Source organism: Bombus affinis, chromosome 8, assembly GCF_024516045.1.
Source record: "Bombus affinis isolate iyBomAffi1 chromosome 8, iyBomAffi1.2, whole genome shotgun sequence".
NCBI classification, from domain to species: Eukaryota; Metazoa; Arthropoda; class Insecta; order Hymenoptera; family Apidae; genus Bombus; species Bombus affinis.
In genome coordinates this window covers 15,616,571-15,639,709 of record NC_066351.1, presented here as the reverse complement: position 1 = coordinate 15,639,709, position 23,139 = coordinate 15,616,571, and the positions used below count along the sequence as shown (strand labels likewise).

The 23,139-nt window shown below is 42.6% G+C and overlaps 2 protein-coding genes across 7 annotated transcripts in view; one reads left to right on the top strand and one right to left on the bottom strand.

Annotated features, from left to right (window-relative positions):
- The window catches only part of LOC126919720 (cytosolic carboxypeptidase 1-like), a 32,797-nt gene extending 21,749 nt beyond the window's left edge, over positions 1 to 11,048 (top strand). For 4 of the 6 annotated variants that reach the window (XM_050729242.1, XM_050729246.1, XM_050729247.1 and 1 more), the window contains 5 exons: positions 8,764 to 9,016; positions 9,465 to 9,589; positions 9,676 to 9,828; positions 9,910 to 10,064; positions 10,278 to 11,048. In XM_050729242.1, coding sequence (XP_050585199.1) covers positions 8,764 to 9,016; positions 9,465 to 9,589; positions 9,676 to 9,828; positions 9,910 to 10,039 — 661 coding nt within the window. In that variant the 3' untranslated portion in view covers positions 10,040 to 10,064; positions 10,278 to 11,048. The remainder of the gene's footprint in view (positions 1 to 8,763; positions 9,017 to 9,464; positions 9,590 to 9,675; positions 9,829 to 9,909; positions 10,065 to 10,277) is intronic. The other 2 variants (XM_050729243.1, XM_050729244.1) reach the window with 2 other exon arrangements.
- LOC126919766 (mitochondrial uncoupling protein 2-like) lies at positions 10,510 to 23,045 on the bottom strand. The gene is made up of 6 exons (XM_050729354.1): positions 22,901 to 23,045; positions 19,221 to 19,766; positions 18,877 to 18,998; positions 16,766 to 16,875; positions 14,937 to 15,146; positions 10,510 to 14,324 (listed from the first exon to the last, which is right to left on the bottom strand). Exons 2-6 carry the CDS (start codon positions 19,338 to 19,340, stop codon positions 13,939 to 13,941), a joined length of 948 nt encoding a protein of 315 aa, XP_050585311.1. The 5' UTR covers positions 19,341 to 19,766; positions 22,901 to 23,045; the 3' UTR covers positions 10,510 to 13,938.
- Between the last annotated feature and the right edge of the window lie 94 nt (positions 23,046 to 23,139).

The following is a 23,139-nucleotide window of genomic DNA, read 5'->3' as shown; positions in this document are numbered from 1 at the left end:
ACCGGTACCGGAGAACCAACAAGGAGTGCAAAATCCCGACCGGAGAATTTTCTTCTTTTTCTTCTCCTTCGTCTTTCTTTTATCTTCTTTAGCTACCTACTTTGTCTTCGTTTTTCAGTTGCTCTTTGTCCAGACCGTATCCGATCGATTCGATATCCTGTAACGTCTCTGGATCGATGATCATTATACGCGACGTGTTATTTCTGTTACGCGGTGTGCGACCAGTCCGGCAAAAAGGAACTCGCGTGACATCCGAGACCCACCGCGTCTCTTTCGATCTGCGTTCCTCTTCTCGTTGTCTCCGCGGCTCGCACGAAACCACCGCGATCTCTATGTTAAACGATACACGAGCCGATTTCAGTTCGTTTATAACGAGCCGCGTATCGTCTATTTAAAGGTTCGATACGGTTGCGTCAGGTAGGAACGTCGTGGAACAAAATTGCCGAAGCTATGCTTTATTACGAGAGGCCAATGTCGGGTCGATCGTAAACAGAGACGAGTAATTACACGAGGGAGCAGTTAGAATTATACGGATCCTTAAAATATCTCTCGTTTAGTTTTAGAGTTCTACCGACTATTCTCGTGCTTCCTATTCTTAGAGTACTCTATTATTATAAAATATCGAGGGTTGTTATTTCAAGCTATCGTTATATTTTACATAAATCCATCGCAACAGTTCCCTCCTACCCTATTCTCCTTGCAAAATTACCACCAAGTATCTCCCGATCGCAACACGTTCGCATCCACGAGGTTCGAGTTTATTAGGATCGCGCGATTTGTTAACAATCGAGGCTGGCCTATCCGTTTGGAGACACTGGACGAAGCAAAAAGAGAAAATAATCGATGGCTGTCCACCGGCGGATAAACAGGCGGCTAAACTCGAATCTAGTATGTTCGACCCTGTAGCTTGGTTGCGTGGGTCACGCTTTGCTGGTGCATTGGCGCAGGTCAGTTTAACAGGTCGGAGTCTCGGCGACGTATTCCCATGGGAATGCAGTCGTTGTGCCGTGGAGTGCACTTAGGTCTGGCAATGCCTACGGGGGTTTCTGTTCGTGGCCATATATCGGTGGGTGAAACGAAAGCAGAAGCTCGATCCTGGATAAACAAGCGATCCTCCACCACCTCCTTCGTCTTGTTCGTCTCCGTTTCTCCCTCGTGTCGGCCCTATCTGCGTGAACGAGATGCTAGGAACAACTTCTCACAGCCAAGCCGAGAGGGATTCTTGGTCCTTTTTTGCGAAAATAAAAGTAAAGAAAAGGAAGACTCTCGAGAGCTGTAGGCAACGCTTGTTGTTGAACGAAGAAGAAGAAGAAGGAGAAGAAGGAGAAGAAGAAGAAGAAGAAGAAGAAGAAGAAGAAGAACTAGAAGAAGTATAAGGAGGATGAGGATAAGGATGAGCAGGAGGAGGAGGAGGAGGATAAGAAGGAGGTGCCGGTGGTGGTGGAGGAGGCGAAGAAAGAGAGGCGAGGATGCTACGGGGGATTCTTCAAGTCTATTTCAGGCCCTGCCAGCAATCGCTATGTAAGGCCCCCCGTTCTTTCCATCTTCCTCTCTACTTCTTAAGGAGAAGAGTAGTTCCTCTCTTCTCCTCTACTTAGCCCCGCGTCCCTTTTCTTCCGAGGTTTTCTTTCTCCCTCGTTCATTCGTTCCACGGGCATGGAACGAACTCCGTTTTAGCCCGCGAATAGCCTCGACGTTCGAGACGATCCAAAGAGCCATACTGCCCCGAAGGCTTCGACGCCGTCGATTCCTTCCATTTTGATACTTCTAGGACAGTGATCCTCATCATCCTGTCTCCTACCTGCGAGATACGTCTATCGGTGTGTTTGTTCGTGTATATACAAAGTGAGCATCGGAGTTAAGCCGTCGTTCGACGCGTAAGACGTCGTTTCGTCGTGAATATTCTTTCTATCTAACGATATCGCGACTACCGCAATTCCTGACGAGAGCCACAGGTTTATCGCGTTTCTTTCACGCGCTTCCTGTAGATTTACGGACACCGCGTTACCTGAGAAGGGAATACGAATCCTCGATTATTTATAGGGTATCCAAGATTCTCCTCGTTTCCTAGAGAATCCAATTAAAGCGGCGCAAAGTGGTCAGGCGACTTGGCACTACGAAAGGGACGAGCGTCCTTGCACACTCTTTTCTTCGATTCGTTTTTCACAGCCGTGATTCAGTTGCCGATCGGAACAATCTGTATATCGCGTCGTATCTTCTCTTTCAGCATTTTCAACGTTTAGTCCACCGATAGATTCGTTATCGAATCGATCGTAAGGAAAATCATTATCCTCTAATACAGGAAGCCTGTGAAATTTCCACTTAAAATACGAGTAGAGAGTTTCCTCGGCGAATTGCACCGAGTAACGAGCATCGAATTCGATCATCGTCCAACGGACGAGGGTTGAGAACGCAGCAGAGAGCCGGGTTATCGAGGATATCTTCGATACACGGCTCATCGATTACGTACCTACGTCTTGTTATGCACACGATGTCTCGCGTACATATATTTAGACAATGTTGTTCCCCCAGGATGTAACGTGATTACACGGTCGCGTGAATCGCCGTAGGAAACGACGAAACTCGTCGTTGAACACACGTAATCCCACGGCGTTCCCTAAATCATCCTGATATCGGGACCAGCGGTCTTCCACTCTGTCTTTCTCTTTTCCTTTTCTCTTCTTTCTTACTGTCTCCGCGTCTGGGTCCCCGACGAAACCACGAACGAATCACGACTCGCGGCGCATGTGATCGCCGATACAACGCAGAAATGGATGATAATAACAGCCGTGGCGGCGTACGATCATTAAACGCTCCTCTTGCTACCCACCGTTTTACTTGGGCCCCTGTTCTTGCCGCTGTTACGTGCCCCGGGTTCCACGGACTGACCTAGAACCTGAAACCGTGAACCTCTGCTTCTGCTTGCGGTTACACGTTCTCGAAACAAGCCTGGCCGTCGCGTCGTTTTAGTTAGTTAGTTAGTCGATCTTTTTTTCTGTTTGGAGGTCGCCGAGCGATGCCTTGGCTTCGCTTTCGCGTCCGAGACGGCGCTCCAGGGGCGTTAAGCCCTTATGTTGCTCAACCAGCGTTATCGTCTATTTTTACGTTCCCAGATGTCGGTTGTCCCGAGGCGTCCTTTTCTTTCCACTTGTACTTTTAGTTGCTCGCATTTTCGCGCATTACCGTTACAGTTAGTTTTGCATACTCGATACAGTTGCATTTCACTTTTCTATACCTACGTACTTTTACTTTTTCTCCTCTTGCTGCGTACTGTTACGTTGCTAATTCTATTTCTATCTTCTCTTCTTCTTTTTTCTCCTCTGTCTCTATCGCATCTTATCGCGTGACGATTTTTCCGACCAATTTTCACCCCAAAAACAATAGAAACTCGACCCTCGACTAGCAGAGTCAATTCTTCTTAACGCGGATATCGCACGTTTATTATTTCCTAAGCAAGTTGAAGATTTAATTCCTTAGGAAAATTTAGTTAGCAGTTACGTTAAACGTGAAAAGCCTTCGTCGCTGTGGAATGAAATATTCGAGGTTCCTTGGCGAGGATAAAATCATTCTCGAGCAAGTATTTATTTGTCTCTGTTTGCCTAGCTTCGATCGATTAACCAACAGGTGGAAATGATAAAGTTGATCTTGGATTCAGCAGCGCGAACGACTGGATTTACATTCTTTCTTCATTATGGGCAATTCATTTATATTCGTGGACTACTGCGCTGTGATTTACGTTATTAGCATAGTGGGGGACCGATGTCTACCACTGCTACACCGGAGGGGGAAAATTCGTTCGATAGAATATTCCATCGAATATTTTTAAAAAGTACAATGGACGCTTTCTATACCGTGTGCCGAATATTAGAAGCTATCGATTTGGTCCATTTTTCAAGCGTCTGTCAAAGATTCGCTCCGTTAGGAGCCTGTTACCTTTCTCCTTTCTTTTTTCTCGTAGCCAATTTCGAGGCTCGGTTCTGTTTAGCCGGTTCGTATAGATTCTCGGTATTGCGTGCAGTTACCGGAAAGAATTCCAGGGAACTATGCCCGTGGACCAGCCAGCCAAGCCTCTAAATTAAATCTCGATTCGGATAGGCGAGAGTTCTATTGCCCGTTGGCGCAGAGACATTCGTTCACGAGAACGGAATCGCGAAATTAAATCTCGGGATTTATTGGACCAGCTGCAAGAGCTCGGCGGACGAATATTTCGCGCTGTATCGTCGAATTCATCGGCGAGGGAGTAGTTGGAGATCGGATAAATCAGTGTCCGATGACGGGACACGAATGACGTCGGCATAAAATCGTTCTGTTCGTTCCTTCACGGCCCGAGTATCCATTTAGAAATAATTTCCTGCTCGCTCGTCCTTGGCGCTTGAAACGTTTTCGAATCGATAAATACCGTTAACTACTTCTCGTTTTCTTGTTATGCCGGCCGATTTATCTCAGTCGATGATAAAATCGATACGATCGAAGATTTTACAGAAAGAAGTTTTGCATAATATTCAGCAAAATCTATCGGCGATCCTTGTAACCGAAGGTGCATCGAACTCTGGAAGAACCAGTCGCGCGAATCGCGCGTTTCCCTTATGTATCTTCCTCTCGATCCAACATGTCGATAATGTAGCAGAATCGATGCACCGGTTGGACTTTTATTAATCCAGGCTGAATCCATCGTTCCGTTTGCTATATTTACGCGGCTGTATTTATGTGGCGCGAGTGACACGTTGTGAAACGCGAATTTTACGAGGTCCGCGGAACGAGGTTCACCGCGACGAATCGCATTATAGTAAAAACCTGCACGGACATTCCACCGTTTCGTTCCCTGTGGAAGGGATCGACGCGTCGTCGCGACGTAAGGGCTGCTTTTGCCGCATCAGCTTCGAAGAAACGATCGGTCAGGGCGTAGAAGAAACGTCAGCGAGCCGAGAATTCATCAGCGAATGCTCGCCCTTTTCTCGACCGTTCCTCGACTCGCGCCAGCAAAGAAAAAAGAAGAAGAAAAGGTACGAAAAGAGAGGAGGAAAGAAAAAAAGGAGATTCAGAGGCGAAGGAAGAGAGACCGAGCATGAGAAAGCGAGAGAGAGAGAGAGAGTGAGAGAGAGGGGAGGGAGGGAGGAAAAGAGAGAAAGAAAGAGAGAAAGAAAGAGAGATGGAGCGATAGAGGCCTTGGTTTCGCGAAGGAATGCAAATCGGAGACTGGTCACGAGTATTCTAATGCGCGATCGCTTTAGCCCTTCGGCCGGCCAGGATCCTGAAACGAACGTCACACGTCCCTTTCGTATCAGTGACGCTATAAAGATACTCGCGAGCTTCTTGCCGTAGCCTGGTATCGTTTGCTTGCGTGTGTTTCTCTGTTGCCGCGGGCGAAACGATGTATGGCGGCTTGGCGACCCTCGATTCTCGCCCGCCAAGGCATTCGTGATAACCGCGGCAGCTACAAGGTGCACCAAGTGGTAATTTGCACGTTTAAAAGACGATGTATCACATGACAAATTTAACATTCGCACGTACATTCTTGCGTTTACCGTGTACCATTCCGTTGCAACGGAAATTATTCGTTCATGTAACCGATCGTAATTTCTCTTATGTATATTCATCCGTTGATTTTTCTCGGGCAACGTTATCGTGGAAACGATCGTCGGAGGAAAATCGCGACAGGTATCGATCGTACGAGGATTTACAAAAGAGTCGCGCGCAAACGAATACGCGATTTGAAAGGGCTTTCGATCGCGTTCGAGCTCGGTTACGGTCATATTTCAACGACGCAGGAAATAGATTTCTTGCTGGGTTGCGGCGCGAGGAAAAAAGGAGTTCACAAGCGTGGTTACACGATCGAACCCCGGGATAACCTCGAAGAAAATGCCGCGAGGCGAGAAGAGATGAAACAAAGATAGAGGGGAAGCCGGGCAGGCTGGTAGTAAAGTTCACGGAAGAAACGCGTGATACGTGGAAGACAACCACGAAGAAACGAACGTTCCCAAGGTACCCAAGGATTTCGCTTTACGATTGCAAGAACGATCTACGAATTTTTCTTCTTCGCGTCCGCTTCTTCCTCTTCCCCCTCGGACCTCGTTCGCCAAAGTATCCTGACTTCTGGCTGCTGTATCTTCCATAGAACGACGTAATCCGGCCATCGCGTATATTATCCAGCTCGAAGATAAACAAGACCGTGAATCGTTCACCGATGAAATGGCAAAAGTTACTCGTAACGGGATTAACGATTCACCTTACTTCGCGTCCGTACACCGTTAATACGCAAATAAGCCTGACGTCATGTTCGAAATTACTTGATATATCCGGCAAAGAAACGGCCGAATAGAGACGGAACCTGTAAAGCAAGACCTTTCCGATTATCCGTGAATTTCCCGATTTGCGCGCATTTCGAATCTCTCGGTGATACGATAATCGGTTCGGTTCTGCCGAGAGTGAAATCAAAGAGAACACGTGCAACCACTTTCGATGTAATCCTGGAGAACGCGGTGGCGAGATGCCGCATCGGTAACGCGGTTCAGTAGCATCGTTGCCGATATCGGCGTCTGGTTCGCGATTTCCGAAGAGATTCGATTAAGCGCGTGTACTCGCGAAGCCAGCGAGATCGAACGAAGATGACAGTAAAGTTGAAACGGTGTTGATACTCTGTGTGATTTACGGTCGATTAAATAATGACGATAAATCGTGCGATCGGCGCTCGTTAATCGTAATCCAACGAGCGGGTAATTCATCGATATTTTTACGGGTCCGGGTGTACGAAGCTGACGGCGGTACCTTTGAAAATCTCATGCGCGCAGCCAGTTCGAGACGAGTGGCCGGTTAAGTGTAATTTGTACAGGATCTCTGAGAAGGTGAGAGAAGTTCGCGGTCAAGGCTCCTCCGTTCAAGTCATTGACATCGCTTGCTAGCACGGACAGACCGATGTTGGCCATTACATCGGACGGCTAATAAAACTGCGAAGAAGTTCGTCGTACAATTGCTTCATTGTCGCTCGCACATTGCCGCCACTGCGCGCCATTTCATTCGCCAATTGTGCCGTTCAATTGTTCATACATAAGTACATTCGTCGTTGTCCCACCGTCGAATCGTTTTCTTCTTTCGATGGAATAGGTATTTATAATTACCAGGAAGTCGCTGCTTACGATTAAAATAAATTAACGTGGCACGCGGTTGATTTACCATCGACGAAAAAAGAAAGAAAAAGAGAAAACGACGCGTTTATAATCGTTATCGCGACTGAAGAAATGGAAGAGAAAGAAACGTTCGTTTAATGGCCGTGTTACCTCTTCTTCTAATTCGAGTTCCTCGAAATAGAGCCGAGGATAACGGAATCAAGGAAATCGAGAACCATTAGAGTTCCGTGTTTTTAACCACCAACGAGTTACATCGTCGCTGAAGTTCGTCAGTGATGATTTCATTTTAATACACGTCCGAGAGTAATTTTTGCCGGTTTTTTCGTCGGACGTGTCTCTTTTTCACTCTACCCTTTGCCGTTCCCTCTCGTTTCACGCCGGACGAAATCTATTATCTCCGATGACTGTTGTTTTTCGACGATTTCTGCGAACGTTCTCGACGGTGAACGTCCTCGACACCACGACCACGACGACGAAGACAAAGACAAAGACGACGAGGACGAGGACGATCACGACGGAACGTGTCTTCGCGTACATCATCCCGCAGGTGCATCGTCACCGCTCGTCCATTATTCTTATTATTCGCCGCCATCTGCCTCGATGCCAGATATCGATCGTTACGTGGTTATCTTGGGTCCGTGTCACGTGCGTCTGTACTACCTTAAAGACCGGAAGCGATTACGAGGCGTCAAATTGCTAATGTTTGTATTACGTGGTCGATGTCTCGATCGGAAGAACGGTCGAAGATTCCTGTCCGTGGGTACGCGTGTAGCGATTGCTAATTCCACGGTGAGCGACTTCTTGTAATCGTGACCGGTACCTGCTAATTATTTCTATCGCCAGTCAATGTTCCTCCGATGGTATTACGCTTCTTGCAGAGGTTCAGGTTCTTGGAAGGGCGGTTGGTTAGCCTCGAGATCGTGAAATGAATAATTGGCGATTATTGGCAGAAACTTGTATTTTACGCTCAAGCTAGTTACGTCACGAATTTAAATAAATATTGAAATTTTACAGCGTTAAATATTCGAAATAGCGGAGGATTTTAACGGGACAGGTTCTCAGTCTGTTTTAGCGTGGTGGAATGATTTAGACGCGTCTCGCTAAGACGAACAAATGTATTTGGTATTCCAAGTACCTAGCATCGTGTACATCTTGAAACAATCTCAGGATGACAGGTAAAAGCGAAATGGCGGTCTCGGTTGTGTAAAGCCAGGGGTCCACGGTATAACCCCACTATTAGCTATGCGCGACGCGGAGGCGTCACTTCCTCCGGCCCGACTTCCGGCCGCCGGAAACGTCCTTCTAACCGTGGCTGAATCCTTAAATGAAGACGATCTCTGACAACAGCCCTTCTCCTTCTTCTCGGTTCGACGTGCACCATCGACGTGCAAACTGACAGGAAATTCTAAAACCGTGCTTCTTAGAAATTTGTTCCGCGTTATAAATAGACGTTTATTCGTTTTATATCGGCTAATTCGTTCGCTAGTTTAAAGATAAACCGTGTACAATTTCGATATCTTCAACGTTATTCGCGCGCCATATGATAATAGCAACAACAACGATCGACGATAGTATTTATTTATTTATTTGGAAGGTGGCCGAGGAACTCGTTGAAGAGTGTATTTTCGATTGATTATAGTAATCGTTACGGGCTGACGAACGAAGACTTGAACAGACGATGGAGCAATCCGAACCGGGTACTACATCCGGTGATCTATCACACGAAGGGCTTGATGGAGTACTGCACGAGGGTGTTGCAAAGACCTCCCTATGTTTTCGTCGACTATCACGGCCATTCACGGAGGAAGAACGTGTTTCTGTTCGGTTGCTCAAGGTCGGGTTCTTGGAGCGCCGCGGACAGGGCGAAACCGGACCAGCCGGCGCAGTATTTGGTAAGGGGACGAAAGAGGAACGAAGACTAGGGTATTATTTTTAGACACTGTACGGGTTACATGCACCGAGAAGTACGAACGGTAATCTAGCGCGATCTATCGAAGCGAATTTACGAGCGGAGCGGTTTTGAAGCTCGCGAGAGGAGAAATATCAGTGCGAAACGAGTTTCGCCCGATGTAATTTACAGCGAACAGGATCGGTACATCGATTCCGTTCGTGTTCCAATTTTAGATACAGTTCGTGAAAATATAGGTTCCGCTGCAACTAGTTTGCACGAACGTGATGGAACTTTTTACCTTTATTTCGTCGATCTCGTTAAATTTCCACGATCGCGTGACAGTTAATTTTTAATTAAAATGTTGCTGGAAACGAGGAATAATGAGATAACGAAAATGAGATAAAAATGCTCTCGTATAACTCGGACTATTCCCGCGATACGCGTTTCAGATGTTGCCGCACCTCATGCAAAGAATATCTGCGGCGTTCGCGTTGCCACTGTGCTCGTTCAAGGTCGAAAGGAACAAGGAGTCCACGGCTAGGGTAGCCATATGGCGGCAGTTAGGTGTTTCGAGGTATACGCGCAGACCGTTACTGATTTACCTTGCCAAAACAACGACTCGATTTGCCGGTAACGCTGCATTTTTCTCATTTTCTATAGAAGCTACACCATGGAGAGCAGCTTCTGCGGATGTGACCAAGGAACGTTGGCAGGTTTGCATCTGGATACCAAACACTTGAAGGCGATCGGCCAAGATTTCTGTCAGGCTCTGTCGATGATGAAGGACTGTGCCGAGGATTGGAGCGTCGAGAAGTAAGTTGGCAGAGATGAAAATTAAGACTCGACGATAGAAAGTTTGTAAGAGTTTGGTAGAAAGACGAGGAGGATAACGAGGATTTCTGAACGCAGGTCATTGGTGGAAGACTGTTGTCCGCGAAAATGCATTTTGCGGAAATCCAGAAAGGTTCCCCCTAAATGTATTCAGGATAAGACTGCGGTGCATCACATCGCTGCGATCGCGTAACGAACGATCGAGTAGACGATCCGAGGCAAGATTCGTGTAGAAATGTCGTTCGCACGATCGTAAAAATTAACATCGATTAACTAAAATATTTATCCAACCGTGTTACTCTAACATTTCCACTTTAACGAATTAAATCTTGCCTGATCGATTTACTAACGTTAATTAACACGATAACGAATCGTTTCTTTAAATATCGTTGTTTCACTTTTGCGTCAACGGGTCTCTTTTTATTCTCTAGGATCCCCATGGGAGAAGGCATTCCCGAGGAATCAGGATGCATGGAGGATGAGATTTCGTCCAGTTGCGAATCGGACGAGTCCGATTTTGAAACTTAGGGATATCTCGAAATTTCGAATTTCATGGAATCGACAGGGATCATCGACGATTCTGGTGTTTCTTCGTTCATCGATCGGAAAGTCGCGCAGGTTTCTTTGTTGCCGAATAGAAGAAGTAAGAACACCGGGGGAAGATTCTGTACACTTTGAAGAATTTTTATTTAAACTCGTAACAAATGTCAAGCTATTTCTACGGAGATCCTATCTAGAAACTGAAGCCCCGTTTTAATGTATACAATCTCGAAAATGAACGCGTCGCCATTTGTAAATTGAAACATCTATTAAATTTGAGCATCTTAAACATCACCGATACCGAAAGTACGTTCGCTTAACCAGAATTTGAGAACTTCGTTCGCTAAACCAAACGATTAAACGTCAGAAATCAAGAAGAATCAACGTCACGAGCAACCAATCCGGTAGAAGACTTAAAACGGATCTACAGAGAAGCGATTCGAATTAATTTCATATTAATTTCGAATTAATTTCGAATTGTCCTTTTTCTTACGAACAAAAACGCCCACAAACGAGATTTAGTTAAGCGAAAAATCAAGCGAGTGTTCTAAAAGGCAAAGTCCATTTTCTTTTCATGCTGTACCTCGCTGTTTACATTAATTGTATGTGATACTTTATCGATTGTGATCATAGAAAATAAAGCTTACTTATAATACGGTAAATATTTCGCTAAAAAGTATTCACCCGAAACTCGCAAGCATCTGAAAATCCTCCCATTCTTACTCGTATTTTACACTAATCCTTAATTAATTGATTCAGTCTTCTACAAGGTCGTTAATCGCATATATCGCTACGCATCTTCGCACGAAGTTTGCCAAATTCGGGCCTCTAGGGTTCGTATTGCTCAACCTTTAATACAAGCTGCTTACAAGCGATACATACTGTGTGATCGGTGCTTAAAATTATACCACAATTTAGACTAGACAAATCTAGTAATTGCGGAAAGCGCGAAGACGAAAAGTGGCTAACAGTGTATTTTTCTAACGCGATGAAAGACATCGCTGTCGACAGTGCTTTGTGTAAGATCGAAGCTGGATCGGTGGGACGCGCGTGCAACCAATCGAATCGTATCGACGGTAAAATAAAGCAGAGAAACAAAGTGGTAAAGCTGCGAATTGTTTCTGCGATAGAAAAGGATCGAGAGACAGAAAGAGAGCGCAGAAAATCGTCGAATCGTAACGAACGATTAATAGAGACAGCTTTTTCTATTTCGTACAGTTCTTTGGCGCGCTAGAAACGTGTAAAATCCAAGTTTGTGGTAGAAATATTCAGTCGATTCGTTTTCTGTTAATTCTGTTGGGCGTGATAGAAGATAATTTGGCCTGCTGCGACCTACCACATCGAAGTTATAGAACCATGTCGATTTAACATTAATCGGGCATCTAGGCGTTGAATTCTACAACACGCAATTCGATTCGTATCTCTGCTCGGCTTCTTGTATGTTTTGAAAAAAGTGTGCCACTCGTAACGAAGATCTACCACGATAGAACATTCCATGCGCAAAAAACTTTACGAAGCAGCGTTCATTTGTAATATCTTACATCGTTAAGAATTAAAGACACTCACAAAGTTAATAAAGTATATATACGATACAGATAATAATACGTTCTTCTTGAAATCGGTAAACGCTTTACGTTCGACATGTTCTTTCTACTCTGCAGCTTCTTCTTTTACGCGATACAAGGGCAGTAAAATTTCTCGTTACACACAGTAATACAGTACAAAGAGAAACGTCGATCAATCGAAAGTATCATCAAATGATTTCATTGTAACGAACTGATCTAATTGATATCGATCGAGATTCAAGTGTAACAATAACAACTAATACTGTATGGTACTCAAGCTATAGTTACGGATTTCATGAAGATCGATGTGACGTTAAAAAGACGATCGATCCTTACAGATAAAGTGAAAACAAGAAACAAGTTTCGTCGTTGGCTAATAAGACTTGTTGTAATAAGTGTGAATCGAGAAAGACGAAAAACAAAGAAAGAGAAAAAAAAGGATAGAAAAAAAAAGATGTAGATGGATGAGACAGTCGGAATTAATAAGATAAGAATTGCTTTTTAATGTGAAACGTACATCAATAGATGATAACATAGCCTTTAAAATAGACTACAAGTCGTCGATCGAAATTCGATAAAAATTGTGCCCTGTATAATATTAATTGACCCCAAATGAGATTGTGAATTATCCGCCCCTACTTTTTTCTTTAAATATCTAGCAACGATTGCGACAAATTATCCCGCATAACGCAAATGTTAGAAGAACGAATTACAATTACATAGATAGATATTAGCGAAGGATCTCTGTTTAATTCGTGCCTCGAAGTCGAAATTAATCGGAGTCTAGAAACAGAAATTAATCGAATAATCATTTTGCATATGTATGCGCGTGTGTGTAGCTTTCGTTAACAGACGTCGCAAACGCGTTAAAATCAATTTTGATATCTTATTGTCTGTCTGGCGTATCGTAATGCGCGCGATTTTATACTAGTATTCATCGGGGAGAGGGGAAGGGAGAAATTTCTTTTTCCTCTATTGTTCTACTGTCTCTAAAGCTGACTTACGTAGCCAAAAATGTTTCGTTATGGATTATTGAGAGATTTCTAAGATCTTCTCGATCGTACGTGCACTTCGTTGAAAGACGAAATTTTATCGAAAAATGAGCATTCCTCTTTCTTTTCCTTTCTTTTTTCTTTTTTAGAATTAATTGAATCAAGATAGACCAATTGCAATACGCATGGTATTCAAATTATTTTATAAATAATTTTGGACGGACAAGTTTTCTCCGTTTTGTCAAATCGCCAACTCGAGTTGATTTCAATTTGATCAAATGTCGATGTGGAGTGCACGCGCGGTCTTATCTACGGAAAGAAAAGTGAAAATACAACGATAGATGGGAGAATTGGCTGTCGTCGTTTGCAAACGAAGCTATCGGTAAGATCAACAAAATTGTGTCTTAAATTTTCTTACACTTAACGTTCTTTAGTAAAGGGAAAGAAAGTTTAATATGTGTCATCGTGCTAACGATTATACCCTACGAAAGAGCACAGCGTAACAGCTTTTCTATTGTAAACATACCCTCTACGTATGCATAGGCAAGAATCTTTTCCAAGTAGTTATTACATACGAATACGCATTAGGTAGAAAAGCCAGCGATAGAAGCTGTCCTGTATAGACAGGCGCTTAAGCGTTATCGAATTCATCGAAAAAACCCGGCAATTCCAACGATCGATAGAAAGTAAGTAATTGTAACTTTCAATGAATCAATAACATGCATTATCTAAGGTACTTAGAGAGAAACTTATACGTATGTATGTACGCATCGATATTAGTAAGTATACCTGCAAACGACGGCAGGCAATAAGTTCTATTCGAAACGACCAAATCTAACCAATACACGATAATATATCCTCCCATCTCTAATCTACATGATCGAAATACAGATTATGAAGCTGCAGTTGATTAAAACACGGCTCGTATGTGTATATCTTGTGAATCGACGGACACGTCGGTCGATCGAGCACGTAGAACGCGACAGCTATGGTGCTCACTGGTCGCCGTTCATCTTCTTCGCGTAGACCTTGAACTGCTCGTAAGTGATCCATAGAACGATGTTCCAGGACACTAAACGCGTGAAGCTGGGCGTGAAGCCTTTGTAGAACGCGGATGGGCCTTCCTTCATCATCATACGAACAGCGCAATCCTTCACGCCTTTGTATTCGCCAGGGGCGCTGTTCATGTAACGAGTCTTCACCACGTCTACAGGACTAGCAGCCAAGGTGGTGCACAATCCTGCCGCCACGGCGGCCGTTATATGACAAGGGATTCCATCGCGTAGATAATTGCGCTCCAAGATGAATTCCTTGATGATGTCATAGCAGACGATCTCCGCCACGTTCACAATCGCGTTTCTCGAGATGTTGGGCATGGTTCCTAAACACGAAAACGTGGTTAATTTTAGCCGAGTCGATTCTTAATTCTCTTACAATAATAGTACGGTATTGCAATAGGCTACGGATCTTCCGTTTACACTCTAATACGATCGTATTAAAGGATTACGTTTAATAATCCATGCAAATTCCAAGCGATTCCCGTTTCCATCCAGTCTGCTTACGAGAATACCTATTCTACTTTATACGGATCAGAGAGCTCGGTGGAGTTGCGTAGATCAGATTAGAGGGTAGTGGCTATAATAAACTACATGCACAGTGGCTACAATGGGGGTTCGGCACATACTCTTATTTTCCAATGAGGCGTATTTTATCAGCATATGCATTTACTCTTTGTAGCCACTGTAACTTGTTCTTAGAGAACCTTGATGAAAATCGCAGATAAATTTCGTTGTAAATACAATCTTTATAACGTAATTCCTAGGACGAGTGTGACACGAAATTACAAGGCAAGGCGTTCAAGATTTATAAACATTGGACGGTGATTTTCCAGAAGCTCGGCAATTTGCGACGGATCTGTACTCTCGCCCGAAGCAAGAGGATCATATTTCTGCGTGTAAACGGTATGGGCTTGTAATGTAAGTACTGGTGGTACCTTTCCAAAGGCCCCGCGTTCCTTCTTCGGCAGCAATATTCCTGTATGCTTGCAGGGTTGAGCTGTATCTCACCGATCGTCCAATACTTCCAGCCTGTAGGCGGACCTTGACGACATCGGTCGGTTGAGCAAGGAGCACCGCCATGGCGCCTGTCGTGATTCCAGCGGCGATTCGTACGGAAATACTCTTCGATCCGCTCCTGTTATTACCTGCCAAGACAAAAAAGTACAGTGAAAAGGCAGTCCAGGTTCGGTGTCGGTGTCTGGATTGTTTCGAATACGTTATTTACGTTCTGTGTCACGGTTTTAGATCGAAAAAAGTAGGATGCAGGGTGGGACAGATCGCGCTCTGCGCGGTACAGCACGTTTATTAGCTCATTGATTATATTCACGTTACAGTAAACTCTTCTAAATGATCATTTTCAAACGTTACGAGGTCTTTTTTCTCAACGATTATCACGGTCTCATTTGTTAACGGGAGTACAATATGTTGCGACAAAAATCGGCACGATCATTGACGCGAGGCAGATACTCGAGATCAACTATGAATAGCTACAGAAAATTATATTTAGTTCAAACTTATTTTTTAAATTTATTCCAGTTACCAGGATTATTCTCGGCAAAGATATCTATACATACATCGATAGAAAGGTGTTGTTGATCGCGAGTACTTTGTGCCATTGATTTACACGGTTTTAGCAAATCTCCTGATGCGAGTAATTGGAAAATTGATCCGTAAAAAGGGCTACAATGATGTCGACAAGTTACGCAAGGAAACGTTTACAACATGCGACAATGAAGAGCAAAGACGAAACTCGAAATTCCCGTTCGGCTTCTAATCAAGATATTTTATCATTAAGGAGAGATTAGTTTTAAATAGAAATAGTAGTCAGGATCAAAATTCCGCGAATATCGACGGATATACACATGAAAAATATCCAGAACATACATGCTCCTTTTTTTTATCGATAAATATATAAGTTCGTTTACACGCGACAGATAGAAACTTCAAAGGAGAATTCCAAAAATACACACGGCAGTCGTATAACGGTTACGAGATCAAACTGTGCATTTTTTAAATATCTCTTTCCAAATCTCCAATTTAAAAAAAAAAAAAAAAAGAAAAAAGAAATATGAAAGGAAAAAAATAGCGTTCGATAATTGTAGAATAATTTTGATACAGGAATCGATCATTTTCGAGCGTACGCGATAATAGAGGGTACAGATTTAGTAAAGTTACAATTAATTCACGAGCGATCCAATTTGCACAGAAGGAAAATACAAACGACAATCTGAGGCAGCGATTCCTCCAGCCATTATCTTTAAATCTTCTTTCTTCTTTCTCTTATTATACTTCCCTTTAACTTTCGGTCATGGAAACGACGTGGATCAGCGATGGAACTAGACTCGATATTCAATGGATTCAAATATGAAAAAAAGACAAAAAAAAAAAAAGAAAGTAAAAAGGAAACGTAAACGAAACAGCGTCACGTCCGAGGCGCTGCATTTCGATTCACGGTCAGCGATTAAAGTCTGGGTAAGTCGATATGGTACATTGTTACGGCTTATTATTTATTATCATATATGTATATATATATATATATATTATCTCGTTTTGTCATGTATAATCTCTTAGAAAAAGCACGCGGCAGCCGATGATGGTTGATTATCAACCAACCAGCCGTTACTTACGCGTGTGTTACTCATTCGTGTAACAGAGAGATGGAGCACGTGCGCATCGTATGTTCGCACGCGCTCGCGTGTCTACTCGATTATATATCATATAGGAGGATTACGTAATCAAAAAGTTAGGAGTTTGTTGGATGTACCGTCGATGATTCCAGCGTAGCGTGACTTCACCCCGTCGTAGAGGCCCAACCGTATGCTGGCGAAACACATCTGTCTCTGGAGTCCCGCGGACAGACCTCCGTACAGGCTCCTGTAACCACCCTCGCTCAAGCTCACCGCCCTCACAATTTACCCTCAAACGTAGCCCAGGGTCATATTTTTTTTTTTTATTTTTATTTCTTTTCTGCTTTTATTTTTACAAGTTTGTATTTATTATATATTTACTTTTCACGATTTCTTTTTTCTCTCTCTCTCTCTCGCTCTCTCTTTCTCTAATTTGCTTCCCTTCGTTTAAATCGACTTTAAAATGCTCGAATTCTTGGTCTTAGTACACGTCTCTCTCTCTCTCTCTCTCTCTCTCTCTCCTCCTTGTCTATTCAGTAAACAAAGAACAAGATTGATTTTTGTACCGCGGTAATAACACTAAAAATACCAGAATTTCCTATTTCTAATGTTCCCTCTTAGCAAATTTTTATTTCAAAAGGAATCGCTGAACGATAATCTGTTGTTATTTCAAAGAAAGAAAACACACAAAAGATGATCATTTTTATCAACAAGCGAAATAATAGAACGATTACATTTGATAGCGGAGATAGTAATTTTTGTTGATTTATTTAGTAGGTCAAAATAACCAGGCTGGTCTTTTTAGGGTTAAAATCTGTAAGTAACGTGTGAAGGGAAGCCAATAGAGTCTCTCACGAATAACATTTGAGGAGCACGAGAGAAAAGATCAGCTAAAAGAACCGGGAGAGAGCTTGCGCTGAGAGAGCTGGACACGGTTATGACAAATCGTATTCGCGGTGGAAGCGCAACCATGCGAGGCGCCGCTCCGCTTTTTTTTTTTTTTTTTTTCAAAAATCGTTGAAAAAGGGAAAACTGCGGCTGAGCAAAGGCAAAAGAAACGAAAGCAGAGAAAAATAAGAATAAAAGATAAGAGAAGGAAAATATATTCGCATAGATGGGGAGTTTGAAGCGATCACGCGATGCCTTCCTTTGTATCGAACTTCCGCCATTAAAGAACGATTATTATCGGTATTACTATAATTGCATACTTATCGAATATTTAGAATATAATGGAGCAATTGTCGCTATTTATGTAAATAAATGTAAATCCTTCTTTATTGTTATTTTCGTACAAAAATCCAAAAGGCATTTCGTGCTCGAGAGAGAAAATAAATAGAGTGATAAAAGGGAGCACCATGGACGTGTTCTATTGTCTAATAAACACAATTACAATATTTCGAGTACTTTATCTAGCATTCGATTGTCAGTTCGAGGAACAGTCAATGGCACTCGATAAGATAGAAACTACATAGAAAAGAAAAAAAAAAAAAACAAGAGTAACCCAATTAGCGTTAGAAATAAGTAAAGATAACTGAGAGGTAAAATGCCAGTGCATCAGCGGTTAGTCAAACTTGTATAATCGCGATTTCGTTACTTCCATTATGTTATTTCGATCCCCGTTCGTCGTTGTCGATGCGCTTGGAAATTCGAATTCTATGATACATAGCGCGCAACATCGGACTTTTTTGTACTTTTCTCGTTCACACTTGTCTCATCAAGTACGGCGAATTGAACGCTGTACGACCGTAGGATCGCACGATAATACGATGCGTTTAAAGATACTAACGAGATCCGGAAAGTGCACGACAACGACGATGGCGTCGATCGAGTCGGTAGTTAGCAAACAACGAGATCGGAAGAGCAATCGAATCGCGGGGCCATGTGCAGAGAATTGGAAATATTCTCGAGTCATGGAATGCCAAGAAGCTATTTTAGAGAGAGAGTTAATGTGCGGTCTACTGATTCAACGATAGCATCAAGTTACTCGAACGAACAGCCCCTACGATCAGCCAGTACGGAAAATTTTTTCTCTTTTTTTTTTCTTTTTAAAGTTTAAGTAATTAAGCGATCAAATAGTCATTCGAGCGGGCGTAAAGAATCGCCCGGCGTATATAAACTTTGATTCGAATCGGGAGAATCGTATATACGCTAACGATATTTAATACTTATATCGATATCGTAATCGTAATCAGGCTTTTACCTACCCCTTGTTCGTCTTAAGTTACGGATAGGATCGTGAATAACCTACCTTGCTCCTTCCACTCTGATGATGTTTCCTACTGTCCTCAATAATCCTGGCTGTGTATTTCGAACCGCGAGCATCGAGCCGTCCGCTGTTGCCAACAGAAGAGGACGACTTTCTCCGGCAATCTACAAAAATCGTACGGGTGTCACTTACGTGTTCTATCATCGGATAGATAGGTTTTCCTTTAACTACGGTTGGCGCACTATCGAATTTTTATGAGTCAACGATCGTTCGCAAGAACAAAACGGAATGAGTTGGACGCTTTGAGGAAAGCTATACATAACAGAACGTTCGTTGAAACGTTCGATATTAGGTAGTAACGTGGAAATTGATAGGTTTTTAGTTACCTGCATTCTGACTTTGGCGGTGTCCAAAGGAAACGTCGCTAAATCAGCGATACAGGCTGCTGTGCCTGCAGAAAGTAATTTCATCCATAAAGGGAATTCGTCCGACGCTTGTTGCTTCATCGTGCTCGTTCTTCTCTTCGTTCTCTTTCTCTCCACCAATATTTTCTCTTTTATCGCGTTTTAGCTATTTAGTCTGATCAGTGCGGTCTAGGTTGATGAATGCGTCGGATGTATGGGATTCGAGTAGTGCAAATTTTCCAAATCTTTTGACTCCTTTAAATCACCGCGTGACTGTATATCTTTGATCCTTCGAGCTTGCTCGGCTTATCCGAGCGAGATCCTCTGTTAGAAAAGCGATATGTACACTATATACAAAGTCCTACCAGAGGACAGGAACCTTTAGATGATCATTTATTAAACGGCTGTGGTTTAGAGGTAGAGCTTTTTAGGTTCCCTGAAATGATCAGGATACGCGTGCAGTCCCCCTGACCGCGAGCACTCGTGTTTTATGTCTTGATTGTGAAGTACTTTATACATACTATTCTTCTGTAACAGACACCAAAGGAGAAACAACAATCGATAAGTCAGTCCTTCGTGAAATTCATTAATTTGTCGTTCGCCAACACATATCGATCTAAATTATCTTTATCCGACTATCGATCGACGCTTAACTGCTCCACGAGTTTAACGAAAATAACAAAAGTTCATTGGCCGACAAAGTGGTCGAGCAGAGTGAAGCTACGATCGTTCGACGAACATCGACGCACCAGAGAAACTACATGTAATTCGTTGTTATCGAGATACGAACACGATAGAATATCGCGAAACACGGGCCAGACGAGTGCGTCGTGACTTTGCAGCTGGAACAACCGATTGTTTAGTCTCCGTAAACATAGCCTATCGGTACACCTGTGTCATAATTATCCGGATAACGTCAACTCTTTTTCCCACAACTCAATTTTATGTAACGTAACTCCGCGCTCAATGACAGTGTTCGCACGCGTGGACAGCCGAAACGTAACTTGCACCGAATGACACGAAAATAGATGGCTTAGAAAACTATTGGAAAACGGCCAGCGTGACTATGCACGAACAAGTCGCCAATCTTTATCTCGTTTAATAACCTTTTACATCTTGTATTTGGAATAAGAGATATATAGTTTATTTAGGATAAGTGGCACCGTTGGCTTGCCTTTGTTTCCTTCGATGGAAGAAACGAGAGTTGACTCTACTCGGTCGCGGTTTTCAACGTTGAAACCAGTTATATCCGTAACGCGTTATTGCGACCGTGAGGCTATTTTTGCCAAAGTAAAACGTTGTCGCAGGTATCGCGCGCAACGTTCTGACACGATCGAACAAAGCGATGGTTTTCTGTTCTGGCGATTATTCGCGTGTAGCCAGACCTAAGACTTCCACGCGGCAAAAAACGAAAGGAGTACCGTTGCTGAGGCAAGTCGTGGGGCAAAGTCCGCGAGTTGTGATTCGAGTTAAGTCGATCTCGGTCCCGTCTGCACTTTGCTCGTCGTATTCGCGTCGTTCTTGTCCGATGTCAAGGACCTCAACCTCTCGTACGATTTCCTTTTTATAATCTATTCCGTTTACGTAATCAACGTTTCGTTTAATTCGCAATTTTTAAACTCTAAGCGATCGATTAGAAAATCTAGGCTAAATATCAATCTTATTGCAGGTAAATTTTACTGGAGGAAGATCGAAGAGTAGATCGTCTCGGTATCGAAATAATTTCAACGAGTCTTGTAATTTAAAATTCAAAATCATTAATTCTGGCAATCACTTGTAACCTTCAGACACCGATTTCTATTACGAACTTCGATTCCTTCCACTCACTCGGTTCCACGATTTCTCCATCGCGAATGCGAGCTATCGACGCGTTCTATTGTGTCGAAAGGCCATGCAAGGCGCTTGCAAACAATGCGATCGATAGTAAACTTCGGCCATTGCGCCTGCACCCGTTGCTGCACCCATATTTTTCATATACCACACTTACATGTATATGTATATATATACACACACATATACGTGTAACTTATTAAATAAATTAAATTTATTTCTGATTTCTATTATCAAATAAAAACAATTAATTTTAATTAGCTTTTAATTCTGAGTCGTATTACAATTTGTAACATATTGAAGCAAATGTTTGTTGAGATAATTGAAATAGTTTATTTTTGCGCTATTGAATAATTAAATGTCCATATTTCGAAAGGTCTTCCATGTAGATCTTAGGTCGATCACTCGATAAACACTGCAAATTGTGAAACAAGTATGTAAACAAGGTTTATCTCGTGTGTGCTATCTTCCATTCTAACGATTTCGAGCCTTGAAGAGGCGCAGTACTGAGATATCCTTGCGCACGAGGATACAGCTGCTGGAAAGATCCAGGTATATTGATTATCCAGGACGCGAACGCGTTTGCGGTATAGCAATCGTTGGTACACAATGAAGTCAACACAGTCACTGTACTTAGGTATTCTTTCGACGTTCAGCGGTAAATACCGGCAGAAAATTGGCACGGAACAAAATGATTTACTTTTTACTACGATAATTTTTAATCCAGTTTCCCTGAAAAATAGCTTGCAATTAGTATGTTTATATTTTTTCGTCTCAACATCATGGAATACGAACAAAGCCGGAAAGTATATAGTCATGGCTATTTTCATCTTTAATGATATTATATTAATGAATTTCTTTGGCGAAGATTATTTAGAAAAAGTATAATTCGCAATTTACGACTCTCTCAATGTTACACGAGTAGAGACGAATAAAAATCGATGGAAAAGGAAACGTGAATTTAATAATTATTATTTTTATTTTCTCACGAAGAACCACCCAAACAAATATGACGCGCAATAACATTTTCACGTACCAATATCGTACACTTCGTTGACGACCGTGCAATTTCTTTGTAGCGAGTTATTTTTGAACGAAGAGTCTGGCAAAGTTTTCCTGGAAATGCACTAATTCGTGGCAGGTGGTTCTGTGGGAGTTTGACAAATCGATGTTGCCGGCCTGTGACTATTCGCGCATATGCATTGCAGTTACAGACTGCAGAAACACGAATCGGCTATATCCGTTTTAATGACATATTGATTGAAATTTTAATTCGTACTACTCTTGGCATCGGAACGGACGAGTGGAATTTGAAACGTCTGTCCTTCGAATGTACATTCTTGCATTATATAAACGACCATAGAGTTCGATAACTGTGACTGCAATTTCCTAGGAACTGGTTTAGCGAAAGCAAGTTCTTTCGATGGTTTTGCGTCAAAGCGACCATCGATTTCGTTATTATTCGATAGAATATTTAAGAACGACGAACACTGACAATACTTTGTCAATATACTCGTGATTGTCTTATTAACGCGAATACTGTTTTTGAACTTCACAGTCAGCACAATACTAACATAAAAGGAATTAAATATGAGTGTTGAATATTTACGATGAAGATTAGAACCATGTTTGAATAAAATGGAACGCCAACGATAGGTCAAATCACCTGGCAAACTGCGTCAAAGGTTAAGTAATTTTGCAAAATTCGCGAAAATTTTCATGAATTATTTAAAACATTAAAAAACGACAAGATTAATAACCTTTTAAAGAATGGTAAATAAATATTGCTGGAGTAATGAAAAACAATGGAATTTCGAGTAAAATGTACTTACCAAGTGTACAGTGAGTGAACAACAACACAACTGGAACAGGTTACTGTGAAGGCATCGTTTATACCGGCTCGTCGACCAATGGGAATCGTCCAGAGTTGAATTCTGCCTATCAGCTGCCGTCTGTGACGTCAGCTTTGGCCAAAGAAAGCTCAGCTTGCGACCAAATCGATAAGTTCCAGGAATGTGTTGGTATAGTGCTTTCTTAGTTGCATACGGATACATGCACAGTATATATATGC

Bases quoted from the DNA above. Each gene is read 5' to 3' on its own strand.
- LOC126919766 (XM_050729354.1), bottom strand. From the start codon at position 19,340: ATGAAGCAACAAGCGTCGGACGAATTCCCTTTATGGATGAAATTACTT. The intron at 18,999-19,220 runs GTAACTAAAAAC...CGATTTTTGTAG, and splicing joins CCGCCAAAGTCAGAATGCAG to ATTGCCGGAGAAAGTCGTCC. The intron at 14,325-14,936 runs GTACCACCAGTA...TTTCGTGTTTAG, and splicing joins AACGCGGGGCCTTTGGAAAG to GAACCATGCCCAACATCTCG.